This window comes from Panthera uncia, chromosome A2 (assembly GCF_023721935.1).
Source record: "Panthera uncia isolate 11264 chromosome A2, Puncia_PCG_1.0, whole genome shotgun sequence".
Taxonomy (NCBI): Eukaryota; Metazoa; Chordata; class Mammalia; order Carnivora; family Felidae; genus Panthera; species Panthera uncia.
Genome location: NC_064816.1, coordinates 161,335,839 through 161,362,066, shown reverse-complemented (window position 1 = coordinate 161,362,066; position 26,228 = coordinate 161,335,839). Strand labels below are relative to the sequence as shown.

The window sequence follows — 26,228 nt, the reverse complement described above, 5'->3', positions numbered from 1 at the left end:
CCTGACCTACAGCTGCTCCAGCAGGCCCTGCGAGTGTGTCCTGTGTGCCACAGGGCGCTGGAGACCTCGGGGCAGAGAGGTGCGCATGGGGGGCAGGGGGTATTCTTCTTGGTTTAATGATCCCAGGGGGGGGATGGGGGGGCGGGGGGGGGGAGGGGGCGCACGTGGCAGAGAGGGGGCTCTCTGCAGACAGGGCTGGCGTTGGAGGTGTGGGTGAAATCCTGGTCCCGGCACACAGGCACACACCGACTGGGTGGCCCCGGGCAAGTGACGTAACCTCTCTGAGCCCCCAGGTCCTCCTTTGGCAAGCGGGATAGCGGTGGCCGCGTCACACAGTGGCCATGAGGAACGGCACCACGGCAGCGCAGACGAGCGGCTGGTCACCAAGGAAGCAGCCCCCCCCACACCAGCCCGCCCGCGTCTCCCGCGGGGGTCTTGCGGTCTCCCTGCGCCACTCGCTGCCCTCCCGGGCTTGCCCGTCGGAGGACATCTGTGCCTGGCGTCACCCCGCCCCGACTCCGGCCTCCGCTGGGGGGCCCCCCCGCCATCACCGCCGACCTGGGCCTGTTACCCCGCGACTCATCCTAATCCGGTGGCCTTTCCTCCACCGTTCAAGATGGCGCTTGGGCTCCACGACCCAGCGAACGGGGCCAAAGGCACAGGGCAAATGAGCGTGTATCCTTCCGAGGAGGTCAGAACCCGGCACTTTCACTTCTGCTCACCTGGCAAGCGCTCCGCACACGGCCACGGCGAGCCTCACTGACAACGGGGAAATCCGAATTTCCAGGTGGCCTTGGGCCTAGCTGAAGATCGGGCTTCTACCCCGGAGGACAAGGCGGGCGAGCGAGCACTGGGAAACGACTCGGCCGCAGGTGTGTGTTTGGGTTATTTGTATTGTGGCAAAACGTTCATAGCCAGATGCGTCATTGTAGGCATTCGCAGTGAGCGCTTCAGGACATGAAATCCACTCACCGGTCAGCACTGTCCGCCCCAGACTCTTCCATCAACCCCCAAGCTCTGTCCCCACCAAACAATAACCCTCCATCAGCCCTTGGGTGCCTCTACCTCTATGAATTTGGGTTCTTTTTAGAATTTTTTTTAACGTTTGTTTATTTTTGAGAGACAGATACAGAGCATGAGCATGAGCAGGGGAGGGGCAGAGAGAGAGGCAGGCACAGAATCCAAAGCGGGCTCCAGGCTCCGAGCTGTCTGCACAGAGCCGGACGCGGGGCTCGAAGCCACAAACCCTGAGATCGTGACCTGAGCCGAAGTCGGACGCTCAACTGACTGAGCCACCCAGGCGCCCCGTAATTTGGGTTCTTTTCAAACCCCTACAGTACCCAGCGGAGATGTGAACACATGAAAAGGGCCCATAAGTTGAGTTGGTTTTTCCCCCCATTCAGCAAAATTAACACCACCCACCAACCCTCTGTCCCACGTGCGATGCGGCACCCACGTCCAGGGTCCACGTTTCCCTTAGAGGCGTTAGCATGTCTGCGTGGAGCTCAAGTAAGTGATTCCCGACTAGGATGTCCCCCAAGAGCCCAAGGGTTGGGGGGCATGGTTCACAGAGTCAGGAGCGACTGGAAAAATCATCATCCCAGGCCAAACATTTCACCTGAAAACAGGGCCAGTGCACCAAAAAACACAAGTCTTCTGCTAAATTTGAAACCAGAGATATAGGCTGATTTTGTAGCTCTCAGAAATCCTTTCCTCGATTTCACAGGTAAAGAAAACCCCGGAAATGCCCCATGGTTCACTCTTGGCAGCTTTCAAAACTGCTGGAAAAATCCAGAGAGTTTCCAAGAAGCCGCCAGGGGAGCTCACAACCTGCCCGGATCTCTGGCGGCCGCCTGTGAGCTTTTCTCTCCGACCCCCCCTTTGCAGGTGGACTGGAGGGTCCCTGTGTGTCCGTCCAGGCGCCCATGGAAAGGCCCCACCTGCGAGGCCCTGGAGGCCTTCTATCTTCAAAAAACAAAGTAATTCACTTTTAATGACCGCCAGTGTTTTCCTTCCCAGTTCTCTTTGAGCAGATAATGCGTCTGAGGCCTTCCCGACAGGGTTAAACCACCGTGACCTTCATAATCAGAGAACAGAAATAAATTATATTTACTCATAAATGTTACTCACTCTGCAGTGCCAGCTGCCCCCTAATCACAGGCGGTGTGACACGATTTTGCTTGTACCAGGCCCCACACTCACAGGTGACAAAGTGCTGTATTTTCCCGCCCAGCAGGCTGGGAGCCCTCGGGCTGGCCAGGCGTTTCCCGAGGACAGTCCCCGGCCTGGCGGGCACACGTGGTGCCCCTGAGACCCCGGAGCCTTCCGACTGGCCGAAGGGAGGGTGAGCGGGGACCAGAGGCCCCGCAGGGCCCCCTAGGATCCAGGCACCACGTGGGGACCGGAGACCCTCTGACCACCATCAGATCTGTCAATGGCCTCCCGTCCTCTGGTGGGGCAGTGGGGGGATGACCCACCACGGACTCTCACCCGAGATCGCCGCCAAACACACACGTCTCCTCACGACGAGTGGCCGCTGCTATTTGGCTAGATGGTTCCCAGGCGCGCGGTCGGGCGGCCCTGGCACCGCGGTGACTCGGCCGGGCAGGGGCAGGGGCAGGGACCGGGCTCACTCAGGGGGGGGGGTGTCGTGAATCGCACCCCAGGGGAGCAGCTCTGGGGCTCCCCCTCCCGCGGCGGGGCTCACAGACTCCCCCGCGGGAACACAGAGCTGGGGCCACAGGACCGAAGCGCACGGATCCACTCGCACACGCGGGAGAGGAAACGGCAAGCCCGCCTCCCAACGCCCAGGCTGTCTTCTGGGATTTTCTCTGGCACGGTTCTGGGCGGATTTACAGGGTTTGTGAGGCAGGGCCGCCTCTGGGGACAGTGGGGCCGGGGCAGGCCCGGTGTCCCCAGCCCTCCCCAGGCCTGGCCTCTGCCGCAGGGGGAGGGCTCCGCAGCCTGGTCTCTCAGCGTCGGCCCCACAGGTGCCCAAGTAGAAAAGCAGACTCTGTCGGCCCTATTAAACCTGATCTAGAAAACAGAGCGCTTTAGCAAGCTCATTGTCTACGTGAGTCAAAAGTGCGAGGGTGCTAATGAGCATTCGATGGATTCCACCTGCTGGTCCGGGGCCGGATTGAAAGGCACTTCCTCCACTAATCCCAAGGTTGAGGGTGAGGCTAAAATAAATCTCAAATAATCACGTCGTATTTTTGAGGCGTTAAATAAGCGGGCTCTATGCCCTGAACACAGGAACCTGCTTTCCCGCACGCAGTAAGCACAGGGCGCGCTCCCCAGGAAGTCCGCGCTGCTCGGCACTGCTGCTGCGGCTCGTCTGACAGTGACGCCCTCGGGCACATCTGCTCAGGGCCGGGTGTCTCTAGGAAATCAGGGGTTTGGCCGAGCCTGGGAGAATCCAGTAATGACGAGAAGAGAAATAACCTCAGCCCTCGGGGTTAAGGGGTGTGGTGCCCGGGCGGGGCGGGGGAGGGGTGCCGGGATGGCTTTCAGCACCTGCCGTCATCTTGTACTTTTCTGCGAGCCTTACTTTGCTTTCATTAAGGATGATTTTCCCAGAGACAGCAAAAACGTCCCGAGCTGTCCATCGGCTTTTAAGAAGCATGATAGTGATACAGACCTTCGGGGTAGCGTTCATGGGACACTGGGGACTGAGAAAGAAGAATGACTCTAGAGCCCATCCTCTTTGTACTGAGAAGCAGTACCGCTCAGTCAACAGGCCCCTCCTGGGTCTAGATAAGAGCCTTCCTGGAGACGAACAGTGCTGGGTGCTCCGAAGGACACAAAACTCGTGACAGGTTGTAAAATCGGACTCCAGGAGTCAGAAGTGCCCTTACTCCTGCCCGTGTCAGGCTGTCAGCAAAACTGACACGCACACTTTCTATCTCAGGAGTCACTGCCAGAAAGAAACCCTCCGGGGCTCAGGTATGGCTGTGGGTACCACAGGTGAGGCCACCAGAGAGCTAGGGAGTCCCGCTCACTCAGCTGCACTCCCGGACCTGACCCCCGTCTTGTCCTGGAGATTTTACCCGAGGTCTTGTCTGCTGCTGCACTTAGGGTGACCGTCCCCATCACGGTTTTCTGGGACTTTCCCGGTCTTAGCACCAAAAATGTTCCATCCTAGAAGTCACAATAATATAAAAACAGGGAGGGGGACAAAACATAAGAGGCTCTTAAATATGGAGAACAAACAGAGGGTCACTGGAGGGGCTGTGGGAGGGGGGGGGATGGGCTAAACGGGGAAGGAGCACTAAGGAATCGACTCCGGAAATCATTGTCGCACTATATGCTAACTAATTTGGATGTAAATTTAAAAAATAAATTGGGGCGCCTGGGTGGCTCAGTCGGTTGGGTGGCCGACTTCGGCTCAGGTCACGATCTCGCGGTCCGTGAGTTCGAGCCCCGCGTCGGGCTCTGTGCTGACAGCTCAGAGCCTGGAGCCTGTTTCAGATTCTGTGTCTCCCTCTCTCTGACCCTCCCCCGCTCATGCTCGGTCTCTCTCTGTCTCAAAAATAAATAAAAACGTTAAAAAAAAAAGTTTCCATCCTGAGAACCCCCCGGATTCCTGGACAAACTGGGATAGCCGGTCACCTTGCCTGCTCTACTCAGCGGACAGCGTGAGGCAGACGTGAGAAGAGTGTGACTTAAGGAGCTGCCGGTGAACCCGTCCCGAGTCCCAGAGACCTCGTCGATGTCATCACAGGTGTTCACAAACCCACCTGAACATCAGAGAAACACAAATAGCAAATTGAGTTCATAAGCAAAGCAGTTCCAAGACGGTCAGTGGAGGAGGCTGGCCTTGAGTTGGGCTGGTGGCCGTGCTGGCCGGGCCTGATGCACCTGGTCCCTTCTACACCTTAGGACCGACCAGGCGGCATGTCTACAGAGGGTCATCATTGCCTCGTTAGAAGGGGATTGCATACTGTGATGCCCGATGTTTTCTTTTTTAGTTTTTTAAAAAGTTTACTTATTTTTGAGAGAGACAGAGACAGAGCATGAGCAGGGGCAGGGAGAAGGAGACACGGAATCTGAGCAGACTCCAGGCTCTGAGCTGTCAGCACAGAGCCCGACGCGGGGCTTGAACTCATGAGCGGTGAGATTGTGACCCGAGCTGAAGTTGACCACCCAACCGACTGAGCCACCCAGGCCGCCCGATGTTTGTTTCCAATAGCACACAATGTGACAAAACTGTGCTCCAGGCCTAGACCCTGGACCGCGAACGGTAATCATACTGGAGACTCAAGGCCACGCAGCTGGGAGTTCTGGAAGCTTGGCAGTGCACCCGGGGCTTCCCTCCACCTGGTGGGACTTCACTCACGACAGGTCTCTGCCACCAAGCTGGGGAGGCTGCAGGACCATGCTCCTCGGACCCCACTCCCCAGCCTGATGACCTTGGCGGGTCTTGCACCGGCCACGGCCAGTAATGATGTGTTCAGATGCACAAGTCAGGGAATCGCTTGTTACTACGTCAGCAGACTAAAAACGGGTAGAGTTTCATCCTTCCAGGGAAAGGGGAGAGGACTGTACGAGGACTCGTGTTTTGTGCCTTTAAGTTTATTTTTATTTATTTAAGTAATTTCTACATTCAACGTGGGGCTTGAACTCCCAACCCCGAGATCAAGAGTCGCGTGCTCTACTGGCTGAGCCGGCCAGGGGCCCCACTGGGAAGACTCATTTCAAAATAAGAAAGCCAGCTGATAACGTAGGAGGAACGACAGAATTAGAAGCTTACCATTTTGCAAGCCCGGTGGCCTTGACCTTAATGGAGCGATGGAACTTAGCACTGGCGGTCACAAGCAGCGGGCTGCCCCCAAAGGGTTTACCCCCGGCTCGCAGGCACATCCAGGATTCCGCGGAACACTTGGCCGGGCCTGTTCAAAAGCCCAGCGTCGCGGACTTTTTTAAGAAACAGAGAGGAGGGGAGAACCCCTCCTACCTTAAAGGAGAAGTGACAAGGAGGAGTGTTCGGGCCTTGGCTGTGCTCCTGGGGTAGGAAACAACAGCTCTGGAAGATTCGCTTCAGCACCGGAGGCTCGAACACTGGCTGGAGTGTTGGGGAGTCTGGAGCTGCGGTAGCGTCCCTGCGCTCGGGGCGCTCACGGCACCGCGGTGGCTGGTGGAGGTACAGGCTGATGCTTTAGGCGTTGGGTGCCCTGATGTGTGTGTTTTCAAATGACGCCAGCACAACACGGGGTGAGTATAAACGCACGTGGACGTATATATAAAGAAGAGAAAGGGCAAAGACGGCAAACGTTAACTGGCAAACCCAACACACAAGTGGAAGAATTTGCCCTCTTTTTTGGAAACACTTGTGACAAAGCAGAACGAGGGGAGTGGTCCACTACAAATGACTTTCTAGAGAGAAGAAAATGCCAAGCCCCAGCCTGGTTTTGTACCTCCTGCTGCCCACGAGGGGCGCTCTCGAGCGCAGGTGCAGGTGGCTACCTGGCTGGGCTGCGGGCTGGGGAGGGCCCTGCCGGAGCAGAGGGCCCGTGGGAGAAAGAGAGCACGTGGTTGGGGGGGGGGCAAGCTTCGGAGGAAGGGGTGGGAAAGCGTTGCCTTGATAAGCCTCGAAGGTCAGTGGCCCATACATCCTTGTTTGGACACACTCAAGGTCAAAACCGCTCGGCCCCGGTGGCCCATGGGCACACACACGGCATTGTTTCCCGAGCCCGCTCAGCCCTCCCTGCTCCTGACTCCACCTCTGCACCCTTGGAGCACTGGACACTGGGCCCGATTTCCCTTTCATCATCTTATCGCGCAAACATAACTTTTCATCATTTATCCTGCTGTGCTCAAGATAAATGTCACCTTCTTGTGACCTCGACCTCGCAGTGGCCAGCCCCCTCCCGCCAGCGTCCTCAGTGTGGCACAGGATACAAAACCTCACCGGTGGGAAAAAGGAAAGCAAAGATCTCTGCGCCTGGATGACTTTTCTGGGAAAACCCAAGTCCCCCCGACCTCTGGTGTCCCTGTCTGTCACGATGCACACGAGCACCACACATGCACCTGTTCGCGCGTCCTCAACCCTTCATGCTCCGGGATGTGTCAGGAGGGTCTCAGGGGGCTCTTGGCTGCCTGTGGTCTCCGCTCAGAGCGCCAGAATTCCGTGCTCGGGTCACCAGACTCCCTGCCACGGCTCCCGCCTCCAGGTGGCGTGTCTGAGTGCCTGACCCTGACCTCTGTGGGATCCAGGGCCCCAAAGGTCAAACCCCCCTCTCTCGAAAGTGTCTGTAGAAGGGCCCCCGCTGCTGCTGCCCTGACCCTGGTGCGGCACGCCCGGCTGGGCAGGTCACAGGAACCGGCCCCCTGGGCTGTGACCAGCACACCCCCCTGCCCGTCCAGAGCCCTGATTCGTCAAGCCTTTGAAACCAGCTTCAGCGACTCAATCTTGCCAATAATCCTTCCATAGTTTGGTATCACTGACCGAACCCCCACCTCCTCAGTGTGGACACGGGGACCAGGATCAGGCCCCGAGCACACCTGTGGCACTGCTGCCGTGTCCTTGGCCAGGCCACAGCAGGGATCTGGGCTCAGGGACCCGTGCCTGGCGGCCCCGAGTGTCCCCAGAGTGCCCTTCTCAGCTGCTCCCTGTAGAAAGCGCTGGATCCCTGTCCCTCTGGGCATCGCTGGCTGCCCCCCCCCCACAGGTCCGGAGCACTTCCGCTATCGGGCCATTGGGTCACACTTCAAGGTCCCGGCACTCAGACTACAGCCCGAAGGGGGGCCCCGGGCAGGCCCCCCCGGAAGTGCTTCACGGAATCGACAATTCCGGTGTCCCTCAGGACCTCCTCAGAAGGGGCTTTGAGCAGACGCAGGTCAGAGACAGCACAGCCACACGAACAAACACATCCACGCACACAACACCGAGCGGGAGGCGGGCCACGGAGGCGGTGAGATCCGAGAGGAACCCCCCCCTGCTGCTGGGTCCCACACCAGGTCGCGCCTGAAGCACACCACAGCCATCCCGTCGCTAGGACCCTGCGATAGGGATGCTATTTGTGCTCACGGGACTCGATGACAAGAGGCGTGCTCTGGGTCCAGGGACGGGGCAGCCGGACGAGGGACAAGGCCGAGGAAAGGACTGCAGAGGCCCCGCGGAGAGCTTGAGGGTCAGGCAGGTATCCTGTGACGCCCAGCATCTCAGCCTTCGGTGCAGGAAAGAGAAGCCACTCTTGCTATTTCCAGCGAGAGGTGTGCCGCGAGCGGACCGGACGCCGGCGGGAGCCCCGGAGGGCCGGGAGGGCACGTGGCGGGAAGCTCCTCTCGCTTGACCCGGAACCGGCCCAGCTGCTCGTGAGCGGGACCCAGAGGACCCCAGACACCACGTGACTGCTGCCTCACCCAGGCGGTGGGGTGACTGTGGATGCAACGCTAGGTTAGCACGGTTCCCCCGCCCTGCTCACAGACCGGTCAGCTGGCCGGTGTGGACCCCAGCCGACATGGCCTCCATCAGCCCCAGCTGCCATCGGTAGGACAGACTGACGTCACGTTCTCCTGACGGGACGCGCGGAGAAGGGAACGAGAGTGTAGCTTGGGTCATCGGGGAACAGCAGAAAGGCCCACGCAGACGGCCGTCCTAGCCTCCCGTCGACGTTCACTCCCTGACCCTGGCAACTGGAAGGCGCTCACAGGAAATACAGAGTCGCTTAGCGAAACAGGACGTGACGATGCAGCTTTCTCTCAAGCGGTTCGGGAAAGGACCCTGGGCCTCGCTACCCGGCCAGCCACGGAGAGGAAGCACGAACCGCCCGCTCCCGTGTGGCAGGGTGGGAAGGGTGCTCAACTCTCGGGACTGTGCCCACTGCCACCCGGCCCACGTGCAGGCTCCGAGCACGGCTCACCGTGATCAGCGAGTGAACCGGGCCTCCCCGCCAGCCCCCCCGGGCTCCTCCTAACCCAGGCGCCAAGACCGAGGAAACCCACACACACGCCATCACTGTTTTACCCAGTAAGGCCTAATCAGTTTACAAAGGAGGCAAAGGTGATTTGTTAGCTTAATTTTGTGAAAAAAAAAAAAAACCACCAGGGTATTTTAGAACTTTGAAGGATGAGATCTGCATTATGAACGCCGTATCAAAATTCTGTTTTAAAACAATTTAAACCTTACGGAGCAGTTGCAAGAATGTAATAGTTGGTCTGTATAAACTTCACCCAGATCCACTAATGGTTTACATCTTGCCTCATTTGCCTTATCTCGGTCTTTGGGCTCAGAGGGAGGGAGACACATGTTTTTTTCAGGCGGAGTCTAAACCATATGCTAAGTAGATTTCCTAAAAATGGAAAGATAAGGTGCAGACCTTAGTATACCAGCAGACCTCTTCTTTCAAAATAAACCTTCACAAGCAGTCTAAATACAAAAAATATTTTTATTTACACATTTTTATACGTTAAAAAGTTTGTTCCTTATGTCTCTACTTTGAAGATGAAACCCCGTGCAGGCGCCTGGCCGACTCCGTGGGTGGAACAGGCAACCAACCCTTGATTGCGGGGTTGTGAGTTCAAGCCTCAGGCTGGATGTAGAGATCGTTTACAAAGGAAAAAAAAAAGACAAAACTCCCTAAAGACAGCTTCTTTTCATAAATTCCATCAATACAATAGCAGTTCTCAAACTGCATCACCAGAAGTCCAAGAATTCAGACACCCAGCACTGGCTGCATTCTTTTCAAAGGCAGATTGTTGTACTACATTTAAAAGACCTATACATTTAAAGCAAATTTGAATTCACAGCTTTTGGTCAAGATACAATCATTTACTTAAAGCATACTGACACGTGACAACCCATATTTTGTTAAAAAAGGCGTTTATACTTAAAAAGGACAGATTTATGGATAATCTGCCATAGTACAAATTCAACAACTCAGACATCGGGGATTAAGTCATAAATATATTCCATGGAAAAGAGACATTCTTACTGTTTTAACAATAAAAGACAATATAAAAGTGGGATTCAACCTGCACAAGTTCATCTTCTACGAAACATCAGCTTGGGCTCACCCACACCTCCGAGGTCTGGGGCGCGTGTCATGGATGAGGGGGGACCGTTCTGTTGCAGAGAAGCTTCTCTCAATCTTGGCAGCTGCCCCCACGGAGAATGGCCTCAGGTCAGTTGCGGGCTCCTCGGGGAGGCAGGAGCGGGCACCGAACGCAGATCGACTGTGCGTTAAGCATACAGTTTAGTTCGACGGGCACATTTCTCTTCGGAGCAAGACCTCAGGACGCGGGTCGCTGTGCGCAGACAGGTGGCGTGAGCGGAACGGACCTTGTCCAGCCTGGCCACCGCCCAGCAGACGTTCTGTGAAAAAGCCCCTCGGTAGAGTGGAGGCTCTCAGCGCGCTCCTAACACAGGCTTCTTTGTCCTGCAGGTTCAGAACCGGCTGCGAGACACGGGGCTGCGGGGCGGCTGCTGACTGTGGGGCTGACAAGCACGAGAGAGGCCAGAGCACCAAGTCTCCCGCGTTCCCTGCTCATCTCAAAACTGAAACCGTTAGTTTAGGGACGCGCACGGAGACACACGGAGACACGTGGGACTTCGCGCGGTGACTTCCAGACACGAACCGCTGTCGGGTCACGTGGAGACGATGTGTGAAAGTCTGTGACAAAAGGGGGGTTTGCACAGGAGTGGCCTCGCTCGGCCGGTGCAGCCTCCCACGGGGACCACTCTGAAGGACAGCGCACTGCTGGGGTACGTGGGTTTATGGCACATAAAACACTAGTCTATACACACGTTTTGGTGACTTTTCAACAACTGAAGGTGACGTGTAAGTCAAGTTTGCAGCATTTGAGACAGTGGAGCAGATCCTAGGAGCTGGAGAAACGACAGACACTTGCCCTCCGAGGACACTCACTTCTTCAGAGGATCGGCCGGAGTTTGCCGTGTGAGCGGGGGTGTCTTTTCTGCAGAAACGTTCACTCATCACACAGCGTCCCTCCTAGAACCAGGCTCGAAAGCCACACCCCTTAGGTGTCCACTATCTGGTGACGTCAAGGCTGTTTAGCAAAGTGCTTTGCCATCTGGAGTTGATGAGTAGAAGTGACAGACACAAACAGGAAGAGCGTCCTTCACCACGTCACAATTTTAGGCAAGTGCTGGCGGGAAGCTCCACACACATCATCTCATGCGGATATTTGCAAGGCGTACGTCAGCTGCTGACTTTTCCAAAACATCTGCATTCCCAACACTTGAAATAGTCAGGTATCAGGTACCACACTTGACTGATGGTTTTCGAACTTTTAACCAATATATAAAGAAGATAAAAACACGCATCAACTTCTTTGTAACTGCACCCCCTAGTGGCCTACTTTGTCTATTAAAAGAGACCATCACCCCCGCGCCTGCACACCCATACCCGACCCGGTCTCGCGGCTCGGAGAACAAGTCCGGGGTCTGTCTGTTCTTCCCTCCGTCTTCTCCCAACTCCACTGTATATACAGATACGTGAAAATGGGTGAAAACGTAAGTACAATATAACCTTAAGTTACAAAATTAGCTAAAATGCAGTATACTAAATACGACAGACCGTGGCATATCTCCACCAGGCTTTTTACACACGGTCAGTGGAGTAACGAGCCTTTTGGGTTTAAAAGGGACATTTTCAGACAAATGACCACTCACTTGCCGTCCTCTGGCAGGCTACATCCTCAGGGAAGCCTGGCCTTGCAAACTCTCTGTGGAGAGGTCGGCCCTCTCTCTCAGCACGCTGGCTTCCCCCGCACTTGCGTGCGTCTGCACGCTCTTCACCAGGAAGTGACTGATGAAGAGTTTCAGACCTTCTCTCAACGTGCCCAGCTTCGGGCTGTCAGCCACTCTGGAAAGGAGTCGGAGAAACGTGTGTCAGCGATGAGCTGGCGGCTCCCAGACCACAGCTCCGGGATCTCCCGTCGGGAGACACAGCCTAACTGCTTTTAAAGAACAGAACTCTCAGGTAAGAGCTTATCAACCTATTCTACATGTCAGAGGTTATTAGTTTGCCTCTGGCAGGTATCGTGTTCCCCAAATCTAACGTGTAAGATGTGAGCTGAAGGCTAAAACGGAAAATAATTTATTACGCAGTGTGTTGGAACAGAACAAGCTGGCACACACCTTGCAAAAATTGAAGCCAGGTCTTCAACTTCGGTTTCCATTAACAGCATATATAACACTTTTCGTAAAAAGTGGACTCTGGGTTTATCCAATTCGCTGAATTCAACTACCTAACAGGAGTCAGGACAGAGAGAAAAAATTGCATTTAGTCCATTTCTTTCAATGACGTCCAAACACAATTAGAGTAAAAAATTACCTGCCGCCTGTAAGTAACCTACTTCCAGTTTTATAAGACGAAGAGCTGTTAGCAAGGGTGCGGTCGCGGGCCTGTTACGTACTGAGGGCAGGAGCCTGCACGCCCTTGTCGAGTGCAACATGCCGCTGGGGGTTTATATGGGCGCAAAAGTCATGAATCAGGAATTCGAGAACTGAAGCATACTTATCTCCCTGCCTTAAAGAAACCACACCCAAATTAAAACCATACATACAAAGTTTAGGTCTGGGGAGAATCGCTCACATATACGTACACATACTCCCTGAGAAATAGACATAACTTTCGCTACACTTACACGACAGAAAACTGCGCAGAAGGAAATCAGAGAACAGAATTACAGGTATAAACGTGTATGAAACGTGAGTTTCAAACTCAGGCTGACTTAACCACAAAGAACTGTAAAAGGATACTCAGCACAGGGACAGGACAGTACTGTTCATGTGCAGGACTCGGTACGTGAGATGACATTACGTGACACCCGCAGATACGCAGGCCCAGTGAGAGTTCAACAGCACACCTGAGAACCGGAGAGGTCCCAGCGAACGGGGCTAGGGGAGGACCCCGGGACAAGCTTCAAGGACATCTCTAGGTTCCACTGAATCCAGGGAAACATCGTATCCTACTCCATTCTGAGCTCAAAACTCGAGCAAACCGAAAGCAAGGTCTATCCAGCAACGAGAAGGCACGTCCTCGCCACACTTCGCAGTATTCCCATTTTCGGAATATGGTAGAAGGCTCCGTGCCTGGTTTTCAGTACGGTGGCCGAAACCTAATTCCACACCCGAAAGAGACACAGTCGACCTGCCTCGGTGCCCTGGTGGATGGACACGTAAGCACAACCAGGAAACCGCAGCGGCCGTCTGTCTGCGGGTCAGGGAGCAGGAGGCACGAGTCCAGGCCACGAACACCCTCTCTGGCCCTCAGGCTCCCTCACTGTCCACGTTTCTAGGATGCCCAGGCCCGGTAGCCACCTCAAACTCCACGTCCTCTCTCGGTTCCCCTGTCCACTCTAGACATCGGGGCACCTGCACGTCACTGGCTGGGACGTGACCCGGAAGCAGGGCAGGGCTGGGGCGCCCTCTGCTTTAAGAGACGCCGTCTGTCCGTCGCAAAGGGAGAAGCGGAAGCCCCGCACGGCAGCCCGCCAGCTCCCTGCCGCCCCGTCCTCCTCCTGACTCGACAGCAGCCAGTGCGGCTGTATCTTTAGGGCCTGTGCGGGAACCCAAACTCCAGACAAGATTCTCTGAGATGAGCCAAACCCTAACAGTGCCTTCCTCTACCGAGTGCACTCACACCGCGAGCGACTCCGGCTACTCCTCACAGCGCTATGGTGTTATAAACACACTTCTCAGGGCTGCCGGGGGCGGGGACTGAGTCGGGTGAACGTCCAACTCCTGATTTTAGCTCAGGTCTTGATCTCACAGTTTGTGACTCTGAGCTCCGCATCTGGCTCCGTGCTGCTGGTGTGGAACCTGCTTGGGATTCTCTCCCTCTCTTTCTGGCCCTCCCCTGCTCATGCTCTCTCTCCCCAGAATAGACATTAAAAAAAAAATGGAACAAACTGGGGCGCCTCGGTGGCTCAGTTGGTTAAGCACCCGACTCTTGATTTTGGCTCAGGTCATGATCTCACGGTTGTGGGACTGGGCCCTGCATTGGGCTCTGTGCTGATGGCGTGGAGCCTGCTTGGGATTCTCCATCTCTCTCTCTCCCTCTCTCTCTGCCCCTCCCCAGCTTGCACACATGTACTCTCTCTCAAAATAAATGAAACTAAACATGTTTCAGCTAAGTCAGAATCTAAGGAGACACGTTTTCTTGAGGTACCAAACAAAAGCAATTGTTATTACTTTCACTGCTTTCAGCAATTCCGCACGTGATACAAACCTTTAAAATGGAAAGTGGAAGTGACTTTGTCTTCAACAAGTGGGCTACCAGGTGAACCAAATTAGAGACATTAGTGGCTGGCAAGTTTTCTAGGTCCCGGAATTTATCCCATATGCTGAACTGGAAAGTCATCTGATTGATTGAAAAAAAAAAAAAAAAGAACAAAGTCAAATGCAAGAAACTGTTAGTATAAGTCGCTAGAATGGACTCGAAGGCACTCTACCACTCACGTGTCTGCAGTATCTTACAAGGTGAGTCGGGACAAGCCAAGAGCGACACGCCCTCCTGTCCCACACATGGTTTGCACAACGTTTTCCCTCAAGTCGGCAGAAACGTTAGAAGGAGGAAAAAAGGCCGGTGCAGTGCAGCATCCAGGAGGCCCTCCCCAGAGACGTGGGCTGCCAGACGCCCTCATGTGCGGCAGCAAAAGGCAGCACGGCAATCGTTTCCCCATCACTCTGCCTCAGCCATGTCCCCTGGCTCTGCCCCAGAGGGGCCTGGCCGTGGGACCGGTTCCCTGCATACCCTGTGGCCCCAGCTGGGCCCTGACTCAGGGCACTTGTGCCCACTGGGCTGAGCCACACAGAAGGTCCAGGTCCAGGAAGACAGAGCGGAGCAGAGGTTACGGGCGGCCTGCTGACGGAGTTACCTGGAACCTTCTCTCGTGTTCACAGAACTTGCCGGCCAGGAACGCATAGAAGGGGTTGTAGCTTTTCTCCTGAAGGCAGCAATCCATGAGAACGTGAACGATCTCCCTCTCCTGTTGGTCCTTGAGCCCAAGCCTGCGAACAGACGCGGTGATGAGTAAGAAAGTGTAGAGGAGCACAGGCTGCCGGGCAGTTTGGGTAAAGGAGAGCTGAGGAGAGGAGGCGCGAGTCACAGGACAGGTGCCACGGACAGGCCTGTCCTTGCACCCGGGAGTTCCATTCCGTGTGAAGCAAATAAAGGAAAGTTAACTCCTATCATGTCTCCTGAGAAGGGTTTTGTAAGGGTTCACAGACACTTGAAGAGTCTTACCACAACCAATTACAGAAACTACACCAGGATGTTAATTTAGAAAAAATCAGAAAGACAACCTCGATAGGAAGATTCTAAGCGATTTACGACAACCAACAGTCACTGAGAATAATCAGTTAGTCACCCGACACTTTTAATCAAAATATATCGGACATGTTCCACTCTGGAACCACTGGCGGCCAGCGACCCCTGGAGCCAGGCAGGGGAGGAACGGGACGGCCCGGCTGCCCCGAGTGCATCTGTTCTGACCCCTCAACCCCGTGACGTAGACCTCAACTGTGCGGCTTCCTTCCACAGCATCTCAGCAAACCGTACGTCCAAGTGTCCACACACACACTCACTTCAGAAGCTTTTCAAACGCGTCCAAAAAATCTTCACTTGTCATTATTGTGCAGAATATGTTTCTCCTGACATCGGTGTTCATTCTCTGCTTCCTGGCGAGTTCTAGTATCTTCCCGCTCACCTGAGAGAGGGGTAATTGAGACACAGACCACACACGTTTTAGGCAAAAGCGAATTTCATTCACTGTCTTTACTAAGTTTCTAAAAGGTAACATGTACATCTTTGTGACTTTACAGAGGACTAACTGTGAGTTATACGTAAATATGTATGTGTGAGTGCCAAATCTTTATCCCTGGGTGAGCCCCACAAAGAGAGAACGGCAGCAGGAGACACAGAGGGCCACAGGAGGAGAAAAACTGCCTGATTTGGGGGACTTCTCAGAGCACCCCCATCTGTCAGTCTAGACAACAACGACATAAATTAGACAGAAGTGGCCGCAGCCAGAAGAGCCAGGACAATGGAGGAGGACATGGGATCCTGGGACAAAAAAGGGTGTTAGGGGAAAGTGAAGGAAATCTGAGTAACACGTGAACTTTAGTTAATGATAAAATGCAAAGAAAATGAAGATTTCCGACCCTCTGAAATGCAAGCTTAACGGACCGGTAGCCACCTCTCCCGGGAAACCCCTGCCTGCATCTCAAGTCTGGTATCTGCAACGTGAACGTTCGGCCTTCGTGTTTCCCTCATTCAACTTTTGAGTCCTTAACGTAACGTATTCAGGGACTTGAGGAACAACAGAAACGGAGTTAAATTCTATCAGCAAACGGTAACAGTTTCTGTAAGGTTTCTGAACGAACCCAGGGGTCTCGTACCGTCCCCGTGGGCCGCTTCTCTGTGACCTTCTGCTGGCTGTTGTCAATCATAGGGGCCCCGCTCCACGCGGACCCCACAATCCACCAGCGCCCGGTCTGCTCTGCGTTCAGGACACCGTCCCAGGAGACGCGGAGCTGGGTTTCCGTGCCTGAGCCGGTGCCGCGCACCTGAGTGAAGAGAAGGTGAAACACTTCAGCTGGTTCACAGTCTGTACTTCCATCACCCTTGGCTTTTCCTGTTGTTGATAAGGGGATTTCTGATTTGTACTGGTTTTTTTTATGTTTGTTTATTTCTGATAGAGATAGTGTGAGCGGGGGAGGGACAGAGAGAAAGGGAGACACAGGATCCAAAGCAGGCTCCAGGCTCCGAGCTGTCAGCACAGAGCCCGACGCGGGGCTCGAACTCACAGACCGCGAGATCATGACCTGAGCCGAAGTCGGACAGTTAACCGACTGAGCCACCCAGGCGCCCAATTCTCTCTCTTTTTTTTTTAATGTTTGTTTATTCTTGGCGGGGGGGGGGGGGGGGGAGACAGGCAGAGAGAGAGGGAGACACAGATTCTGAAACAGGCTCCAGGCTCTGAGCTGTCAGCAGTGAGCCTGACGTGGGGCTCAAACTCATGGACCGTGAGATCGTGACCTGAACTGAAGTCAGACGTTCAACTGACTAAGCCACCAGGTGCCCCTGGTTCGTGAATATTGTGATGGGTCACCGACCAATGGGATAGTTGACCAGTTTGGAATGATGCCAAAGTGAGACGTGAACTCTCACACTGCCCTGTTTGGAGAGTTATCACGCCAGGAAGACGCTCGCACTCAGGTCCCAAGGACAGATGCACGGAGCTGGCGGTGAGAACCGCTCTGCGCCTAGGGTCTGTGAGTCAGTGATTCTGTACCTGCCCAGAGTCGGGGCCGAAGCACCCCCTGGCTTGGGGGGGAGGTCAGTGGGTCTCAGCTGTGGCCCCACGTCTGGAAAACTTAGGGAGCTTCAACAGCCAACTCCCACCCCCATGGTGTGACCTCACTGGTCTGGGTGGGACCGTGGCCTGAGCCCTCTTTCAAAGCGATCGGAGAATTCTATCGCGCAGCCGAGTCGAGCACCACAGGCTAAGTGTCTGGGACGCTGAAGTCACAGGGACGCCTCGGCACACAGACCACTCAGAGGGTCTCACCACAGAAACACGAAGCTTCCTTCCAGGATCCTGAACTCTTACTAACCGGATGTGGCACCTAACAGCCCCAACTACCGCCCAGGTTCCACGAGGAGTTCAGGCAGGCACAGGAGCTCTGAACAAGCAAGAAGTCAAAGGGCCTCACCAGAGCTCGTTGTAATTTCCTCAGCTTCTCCACAGGCTCCGGATCGTAGCCGGGGATCTTGCGCAGGTCATTGTTCTTCAGCGCCAGCATGGTCTCCAGCATAAACCGAACCTTTAAGGAAAAAAACGAAAACAAAAGCGTCGTTTCGTACAGTGCAAACCCGAGATGGAAAGAACTAACCCAGCCGTGCACACCGCGGACGGTGAACCAGCCTGGTCCTCAGGTAGACGGTCTCCACTAACCTGACCCTCCTGCTCAGGACTACAAGTTTTTTTCTTGTTGTTTTCCTTTTTTTTTTTTTTAAATGTTTATTTTTGAAGGAGAGAGAAAGAGAGCGCGCGCACAAGGGTGGGGGGGGGAGGAGAAGAGAGAGAAGGAGACACAGAGTCTAAAGCAGGCTCCAGGCTCTGAGCTGTTAGCACAGAGCCCAACATGGGGCTCGAACCCACCAACCGTGAGATCATGACCCCAGGCAAAGTCAGACGCTTAACCGACTGAGCCACCCAGGCGTCCCAGGACTACGTGTTTTAATACCCGACGTCCTCTGGGACCCGACCACCCCCCTAAGGTCTCACGTTCTCTCCTCCACCCCCACCGCCTCTGACCTGCCCCCTGCACCTCCCAACCCCACAGTCTTAGCTATTCTCTCTCCATTACATTTCAACGTCTTCCCCATTCCTGGTCTTTTTCTTTTTCTAACTTTTAAATCGGAAATAATGTCATAATTAGAGAAAAGTTGCAAGAGTAAAAAAGTTTTTCACGTAACTTTCTCTGAGATTTCCCCCGATACTACGTTTTGATCGAGAGAGTAACTCACACACCATAAAACTCATCCCCATAAAACCGTATGAGCACATTCAGGGGAGTGCAGCTAACCTGATCAATTTCAGGACATATTTATCACCCCCAGAAAGAAGCTCCAAACCCATATGAGCACTCCCCATCCCCCGCCAGCCCCAGGCCCTAGAGCCTACTTCCCGCCTCCAGCGACTTTTGTCTTAAACTTGACCTCTGAGCGTTCAACCCAGGGACAAGTGCTTCCTCGGGACACTGGGACCCGGCCGATGAGATTCCTCATGCTCCTCCCTCAACAGCCCCGCTGGATGCTGGTCCTCTGAAACCATCAGGCTCTGTCCACTGCCCAGCAGATGCCAGCACCTCTTCATAGCTGACCCAGCACTTTCATTCAGGACTTCCAAAGTGGGCCAGCCTTCCCTCCTGCGCCTGTCTCCTCTCCTACTGTCCTGCTGTCCACTGGCGGTGACCCCGGCCCTTCCTTTCCTTCACACTCGCCTTCCCCCTCCAACCCACTTCTAACCCCTAAACCCACATCTGCTGTGACCATGCTGCCGCTCCCCACCGGACCCTGCAGTGGTGTCTCCCTGCCCTGACCACCTCCCCCTTTTCTTTACATTTTTTTATTTTTGAGAGACGGAGCACAAGCAGGGGAGGGGCAGAGAGAGAGGAAGACACAGAATCTGAAGCAGACGCCAGGCTGAGGTGTCAGCACAGAGCCCGACACGGGGCTCCAGCTCACAGACCATCAGATTGTGACCTCAGCCGAAGTCGGACGCTCAACCGACTGAGCCCCCCAGGCGCCCCACCTCCCTCTTTTCTACGGGGTAGTGAAAGCGGCATTAGCACACTCGGAACCCTTCAGGTGCCTCTAGGATAAAATCCCAAGTCCCTGAAAGGTTTACGAGCCTCCCGAGGCCAGCCTCAGCCCTTTCCTCCTGCCCCGCCCTCAGGAATGCTCCCCTCGATCCCTTCTCTCTACCCAAGTCCACAAGGGCTGACACCTGAGCCCCAGCCACATGGCCTTCCTCAGGAAACGTTTTCTCAGTGGGTAAATGTTAAATAAGCCGATTCTGAAATTCACAAAATACCTGAGTTCTTACCAGGAAAAAAGTCCATTCACCTACTGAAGATAAACCACAAAACCCGATGGGGCAGAAGACAATGGGGATCGCTAAGAAATTAAAAGCAATTTTACCCAAAATACTTGATTTTAAGCTCTGGTCAGTGTGAGCAGTTAGGCACTTAGGAAGCAGGCCAGGTGACGCACTCGTACCCTCGTCTGGTCCCGGAACTTGCCACCTGCCTCGCTGGCTTTGGCCTGGGCCTCCAGGATTAGTTCCTTAAGCGACAAAGCATCATCTTTTCTCAATGAAAAGCCCACGTTTTTCAGCATTAAGAGGATCAGTTCAATATCTTTTTCTGTGAAAGTTCCAATAAGTTTTTTCAAAATGTCAAAGACAAGGAGAGACTGCACCACGTGGAAGTTATACAAGTGGGCGATGACAGTGAACAGGTTCTCACACTCTCTGTCTTCGCCTCCGTTCTTGTAGATGGTGTCAAACCTCCTCACCACGGCCTCCAAAAAGTGAGCACCGACCTGGACAAGGCAGAAAAAATATCACTGCAAACATGCAAAAATCAATGTTGGCAAGCTCTTCTCAGGGATCCTTCTTCCTCTTGCAACGAACTTAAACGTCTAGTGCTTTTTAAATTAACACAGAAAATATACAGCTACTAAGTTACAGACTCTAATGCAGCTTGAGCTCGGCTCCAGCTAAGGCTGGAGGGGGCAAGAGAAGCAGGGACACAGAGCCCGTGGGGAGGTGTGTCCACACAGCAGCCGAGGGAGGACAGCCTGGGACGGTGACGGTGACCCCGAAGGGCACCCCGTGGTGAATGCTACATCACGTTCAAATATAACCCAAGACAGAAAGTAGAATTCTGCAGACATCAAGAAAAATTCAGGCATAAAACATATTTAAGTATGTCTTCAATCACACGAACAGAATAATACCAACATTTGTCAAAATTTTAGATTCCAGTTAATATCTTCAGAATAAAATATAACTTTACTATAACATGAGTAACATTCATGTGACTAAAGTTACTTAAGAATACGCCTCAATTTTGACTTAGAGATGTAAAAAAATTTTTTTTAATGTTTATTTTTGAGAGAGCAAGAGCAGGGGAGGGGCAGAGAGAGAGGGAGACATGGATTCCGAAGCAGGCTCCAGGCTCCGAGCTGTCCACACAGAGCCCGATGCGAGGCTCGAACTCGTGAACCATAAGATCACGACTTCGGATGCTCAACCGACTGAGCCACCCAGGCGCTCCTGATTTGGAGATTTTAAAGCAAATCTGCACAGGCCTGACTTTTACTTTCAGTAACTGGCAGCAGGGGGTCTGTGACAGACTCTTCTCCCACGAATTCCTGCGAGGAGGTCCTTCTCAAGAACTGAAAGAACAGCTAACGGACCCAGTCCGGACAGCTGGTCAACCTCTGGCAGAAGCGGACACTGTCCACTAAGCCTCGTGACGACTCCCCGGGGACGAGCCATTCCAGGTGTCCTCCATACCGTGCGTGGGGGTCTCAATGACACGTGGGACCCATCGCCTCATGTCGTCCGACTCAGGGGGTCCTACATGCTGTGGCTGCTCGGGGTCTACGGCTGTTACCGCAACTCCACTTACCGCCTGCGTTAAATCCTTCCGGTTACGAAGGGCACCGGTGTGACCCCGGGAGGCCTGGGGCACGCTAGAAAAGCCCCGGGGGCACCGCGTCGTGGCACACACAGGGCACTCGGGAGTGGCGTCCAGGGAGTCCAGCACACTTCACCGCGAAGAGAAGGGACTCACGGCGTCTTACGTGAGGACGGCCCTTACAACACAAACGATTACTTCTGGTAGGTGATTCTCTAAGTAGGTGGGAAACGGAATGCTGCCTGGGAAGGTTGTGGCTTTACCATAGGGGGTGACCCAAGAGGACTTCTCAGAATGGGAGCGGTCACCGCACGGCCTCCCTGAGGCTAAGGCAGAGGGCCAGGGGCAAGGACGCGCCTGCGGGCTGCCCGCAGGTGGCCCCGGGGGCTCCGAGCCTGGCCCCGTCCCGTGTCTCCTCACGTCATCAAACCCGCCGTCACTCCCAGTCTGGTGGCCTCGAGCCCAGTACGAACACCTGAGCAGATAGACCACACGGACCGCCGTGCTCCGAGCATCTGGGGCAAGTCTCTGTTAGAGCGGGGAGCACGATGGAGGCAAGTCCGAGACGCCAGGCCCGAGCAAACTAACGGCGACGGGGGCCATCAGAACGGACCCGACACGAAACCAAGTATTTGGGAACGCGGTTCGGACGACGCAGTGGCGACAAAGCAGCACCTGCCTTCCGGAGCCGCCTGCGGACACGGCCATCGCGCAGGGAGAGGGACCCTACCTCCACGCCGACCGTGTGGTGAAGGACGCTGAGCAGGAGCACGTGCTCCATCACCAGCCTGCCTGGCATGGCCGCGCCCGGGGCACAGGCGCTCAGGAGGACGGCCGTCAGAGTGTCGTTCATGTCCTTCCTGCTGTGGGCCATGTACAGTTCCTCCAGCTGCCCGCTTATGGAGGCCACGCTCGGCTCGCTCAACCTGCAGGCAGTAGTGAAGGCAGAGCGGCAATGACGCTTCTCCTCAGGAATTACTTTCTAGGTCCGTTTAAACAAAGTAGAGTCATCAGTACCACTCCACACCCTATCCACGTGCCTGTCTGACCCACAAACAGCTTTTGGGTGGCCCCGGTAACGCGTGTATCCGCACACGGCACACGATCCTCTGGGGGCCCGCAATGACCTAACCACTGTCTTCCTGCCTGCAGGAAGCATACACGGGACTCGAAGACCCCGGACACTATGCTGAGGGAGCTTCACTGCTGCCCTGATCCAGCGTCCCGGGCACAGGCAGGGAGCTGTCCTTACTTAGCACGTGGGGACGCACTGTTGGGAAGAAGTCCGTTTCCACCTTGGGCCAGAGGCCAGCGTAACGATTTCCGCTCCTACACTGAGGAAAGGCTGCTCTGTGTCCTGGGCAGAGGGGAGGGCTGGACAGGTACATGAGGATCATGCACCATTCCTGTGCTGCCCCCGAGCGTTAAAACGGCACGTATGGTAGAATTCCAGAATTACCATGGAAACCGTGTTTTGTTTTTTTAATTAAAAACAAAGCAATGAGGGCTCCTGGGTGGCTTAGTCTGTTAAGTGTCCAACTCTTGAGTTCGGGTCAGGTCATGATCTCATGACAGCATGGAGCCTGCTTGGGATTCTGTGTCTCCCTCTCTCTCTGCCCCTCCCCTGCTCAATCTTTCCCTCTCTCTCAAAATAAACTAAGAAACTTAAAAACAAAATAAAACAAAGCAGTGAGTGCAGAGGGAGGACTGGGTGTGACCACAAAGGCTAGCATGAGAGCTGCGGGGTGCCGGGAGGGTCCCGCCTTCACTGTGGGCAGGACCTGGAGCTCCCTGCGTGAGACCCGGCAGAGAACACACACACTCTCAACCACGAGTAACGAGCAAGGGGACTGAAGCCGCATTCCGGACCAGGAGTGCCGGTGCAGGGGGAGGCCCAGTCCTGCCAGGCCCGGTCCTGGGACTTCTCAGAACCACCACGTGGCTTTCAGAGTCTGAAGGGTTCAAAGTACCAAACAGAAAAGGCGGACATCCTGCTTTCCAAGGCACAGATCTGGCTGCACTAAGACAGGAACCGAGAGGGCCTGTTGTGGTCGATCAGCTTACGGGTTATTGCTGGGAAAGTTCCTACATTCTCAGAACACAGACGATCTCTTTTCATGTCACAGGGTGACAGTGTTGCCAGGTTACCTGTTGATGAGACCTTGGACGTGTCTCTTCAGTCTTTCCAGTCCCTCCTTTTTCTGACCACTCACTGTCTCCTCAGCATGCCTCACGTGAGGTGGGACGTACTTTCCATCATTTTCGCAAACACTCTGCTTGAAAAGACAGAAATAAATGACAAAAACTTTACATCGAACAAGTTACACCTTTCTGTCTTCTATGCTCACGTTTACATATTACAGTCCCACGGAGCGGCAGGGGCTGACCCACTGACCACTGCTGCTTAATCACCATCAGTAACGTACTGCATGCCGTGGGGAGCCCTGAGCCCCCCACTCCCCAGCCTGGTGGTGTTGCCACTGACGTTAAGTGTCGGCACATCTCGTCCCCTTGTTTTTCCCTGTGACTCTTCAGAACCGGCCGTGACCCTCCGGCATCTGCCCGCCAGAGCTCCACAGTCTACATACACCTGCTTGGGCTTAATTTACGGTCCGCACAGCAGGATACAAACACCGAAATTAAATGCACCACCGGTTTTGGAGGGAGACTGTTCTAAAGTAACTTCAAAAAGAAAAGAACTTCAAACTTGTTCAAAACTACTGTCTAAGTATACAAGACCAAATCAAAATCAATCCATTGCTCACTATTTCCTAGATTATCAACTGGGAAGGTTACACAGATCATCACCATTGACCAACACTCTCTGGGTACCTAAGTGAGGGCTTTAGGGGACAAACATTTGTAAGGCATGATTCCTGCAGTCAGGGAGCTCAAACTTAGTTGGAGAAAAGACATTTATGTACACAGAAACTGTTACTCTTGAGACACCCATCGGTTCACAGTGTGCCAATTATACCTCAACAGGCTGTGAAAGAACAGTTAGGGACAGTCCAAAAACCAAGTCCTGACAGAGGAAACGACAGCAGTTAAAGACTGCTCACAGAGCGCCAGGTGCTAAGGTTCCGGGGACAGACACGAGAGAGAGCGTTAGCTCCTACACTTAAGATGGGGAAAGACGCCCAGGGAAGTCTGCGTGGACAGACAGACACGTTGGGAAGCTGAAGACAGGCCCTGCAGGCAGGAGGGAGAAATGCATTTAGTTAGGCACAGAACGCTGTGACAGCGACACGTGGGAAGAGTGCAGGCACTCCACTCGTATGCTTGCCTTCAAGGTGCACGCGGAGGTGCCCCCCTCCCCCAAGGCAACTGCTGGGCGCTGGGTTCCGAACTTGATCTTCAACATAGGACTTTGTGGAAGGGGGTGCTGTAGATCAGCTTTATGTTTTAAAGATTCACTCTGGAAGCAGCGGGACAGGAAAAGGACTAGGGAGGGCAGAGGTGAGTCAGGGATGCTAGAGACATACCCCCCACCCCCACCCCCACCCTGCCCAGCCAAAACGTCGGAGGCCCACTGGGAACAGAGCACAGGGGGAGGGAACTCAAAGTCAGGTTCAGAGACTGAGGCAGTAAGCTGAAGATAGCATCTTAGGACGACCAGTGGGAATGGCCATTAAGCTTCTGATATAAAAAGTCTCCAGAAAGGTTTTCTCCCTTAACTCTTCATTATGGAAATTAAAAAACATAATAGACATAATAATCCGATTTACCCACACTTGGCTCAGCAACTACCAATAGATCAATATGTCACTTCTGTCCCACTCTGGCCACCACGCGTTACTTCGGGGAAAATTCCGGAGAATTTAGGTTGTCCACACCATACCTGATCTGTTGCGTCTGTGCCCGCGTCCTCAGAGGAATTTTCACTCGTTTCTTCTGCAAAACGGACTCTCTTTTTGTCCCTTTTCCACTTCGCTCTCCCCTCTGCCGCTTTTTTTGGCTTAATGTCTTCCACGTCGTCCTGCTCACTGTGCGCTCCCGCTTCCACCTTGTTCTTTTCTTCTTCTTCCTCCTCCTCCTCCCCCTCCTCCTCCCTTTCGTCCTCGGTGTCGCTCTCTAAGTCACTTTCGGGGACAGTCTGTCCGACATCCTCCTCCTCCTCCTCACTACTGCCTTCGTACGAGCCGCCAGTTCTTCCAGACCCCAGGGCTCCCAGGATGTAGTCGAGCCCATCGCGAGCAAAGCTAAGCGGCACGGAGCCACCGTCGCCCTTCCTTCTGCGCTTGTTCAAGCCGAGGCACCGCTCCAGCTTCCGGATCTCCCGGTCCTCCTCCTCGTTGGCTGCCAGAAGGGCCCGTTTCCGGGCGGCGGCGGCTGCGGCGGGTCTGGTGCTCCCGGGAAGACCCCTGGTCTCGGGGCGGGCCCGGGCGCCCTTGGCCGGGGGAGGTCGCGGCTCGTCCGGGGGCGCCGGGACCCGACGAGGGGACCGCCGGCCGCCCTCCCCCTCCGCCCCCTCCGCCCGAAGGCCGCTCGTTCCCCCGGCTCCGCCGCCGCCTGGGCCCGGGCCCTGCGCCGGGCCCGCAGTCCTCTGCAGCCGGCGCGCCTTCTTCAGGTGCCGCTTCTCCTTCCTCAGCTCCCTGCGGCTTCTCCTCCCGCCCCGGCGCAAGCGCCCCTCCGCCCGGGGCCCGGCCGGGCCGCCGGGGGTCTCACCCTCGGAGGTCGCCTGCACGAACTCCTCCACCGCTAGCTTCAGCCGCTTCAGGGCCCCGTCCGTGCCGCCCCCCCGCCGGCGGCGCCCCCCGCGTCCGTGCTGCCCGCGCTCCCTTCGCCCACGCCGGCCCGTCACGCCCGCACTTGCGGACGCCGCCATTTTCCTGGATGCTCCTACTCCAACTTCCGGCCGGGGCGGGACTTCCGGGCAGAGCAGGCACTGAGCCGGACGGGGCGGTGTCCCCTGCTGGCGGGAGGGCGGCAGCGCAGGGAACGTCGCTTGCTCGGCAAATGCTGGAAAATCTGTGTGCTGAGCACGCAAGTACCTTCTCATTTAATGAATGAAACCCTACGGCCTATGTCACAGGAGTTAAGT

The 26,228-nt window shown here is 54.9% G+C and overlaps 1 protein-coding gene across 3 annotated transcripts; it reads right to left on the bottom strand.

Moving 5' to 3' along the window:
* Nucleotides 1-9,274: 9,274 nt before the first annotated feature.
* NOM1 (nucleolar protein with MIF4G domain 1) lies at nt 9,275-26,012 on the bottom strand. Of its 3 annotated transcripts, XM_049642179.1 has the most exons (12): nt 25,026-26,012; nt 23,333-23,460; nt 21,915-22,110; nt 19,758-20,081; nt 17,687-17,797; nt 16,370-16,537; nt 15,557-15,678; nt 14,848-14,980; nt 14,199-14,330; nt 12,104-12,213; nt 11,636-11,828; nt 9,275-11,442 (listed from the first exon to the last, which is right to left on the bottom strand). In XM_049642179.1, the coding sequence occupies exons 1-11, from the start codon at nt 26,010-26,012 to the stop codon at nt 11,654-11,656; spliced, it is 2,586 nt and encodes an 861-aa protein (XP_049498136.1). In that variant the 3' UTR covers nt 9,275-11,442; nt 11,636-11,653. The 3 variants fall into 3 exon arrangements, with proteins under 3 accessions (XP_049498136.1, XP_049498135.1, XP_049498138.1); XM_049642178.1 differs by having other exon boundaries at nt 9,275-11,828; XM_049642181.1 differs by having other exon boundaries at nt 9,275-11,828; nt 23,333-23,457.
* Nucleotides 26,013-26,228: the final 216 nt, after the last annotated feature.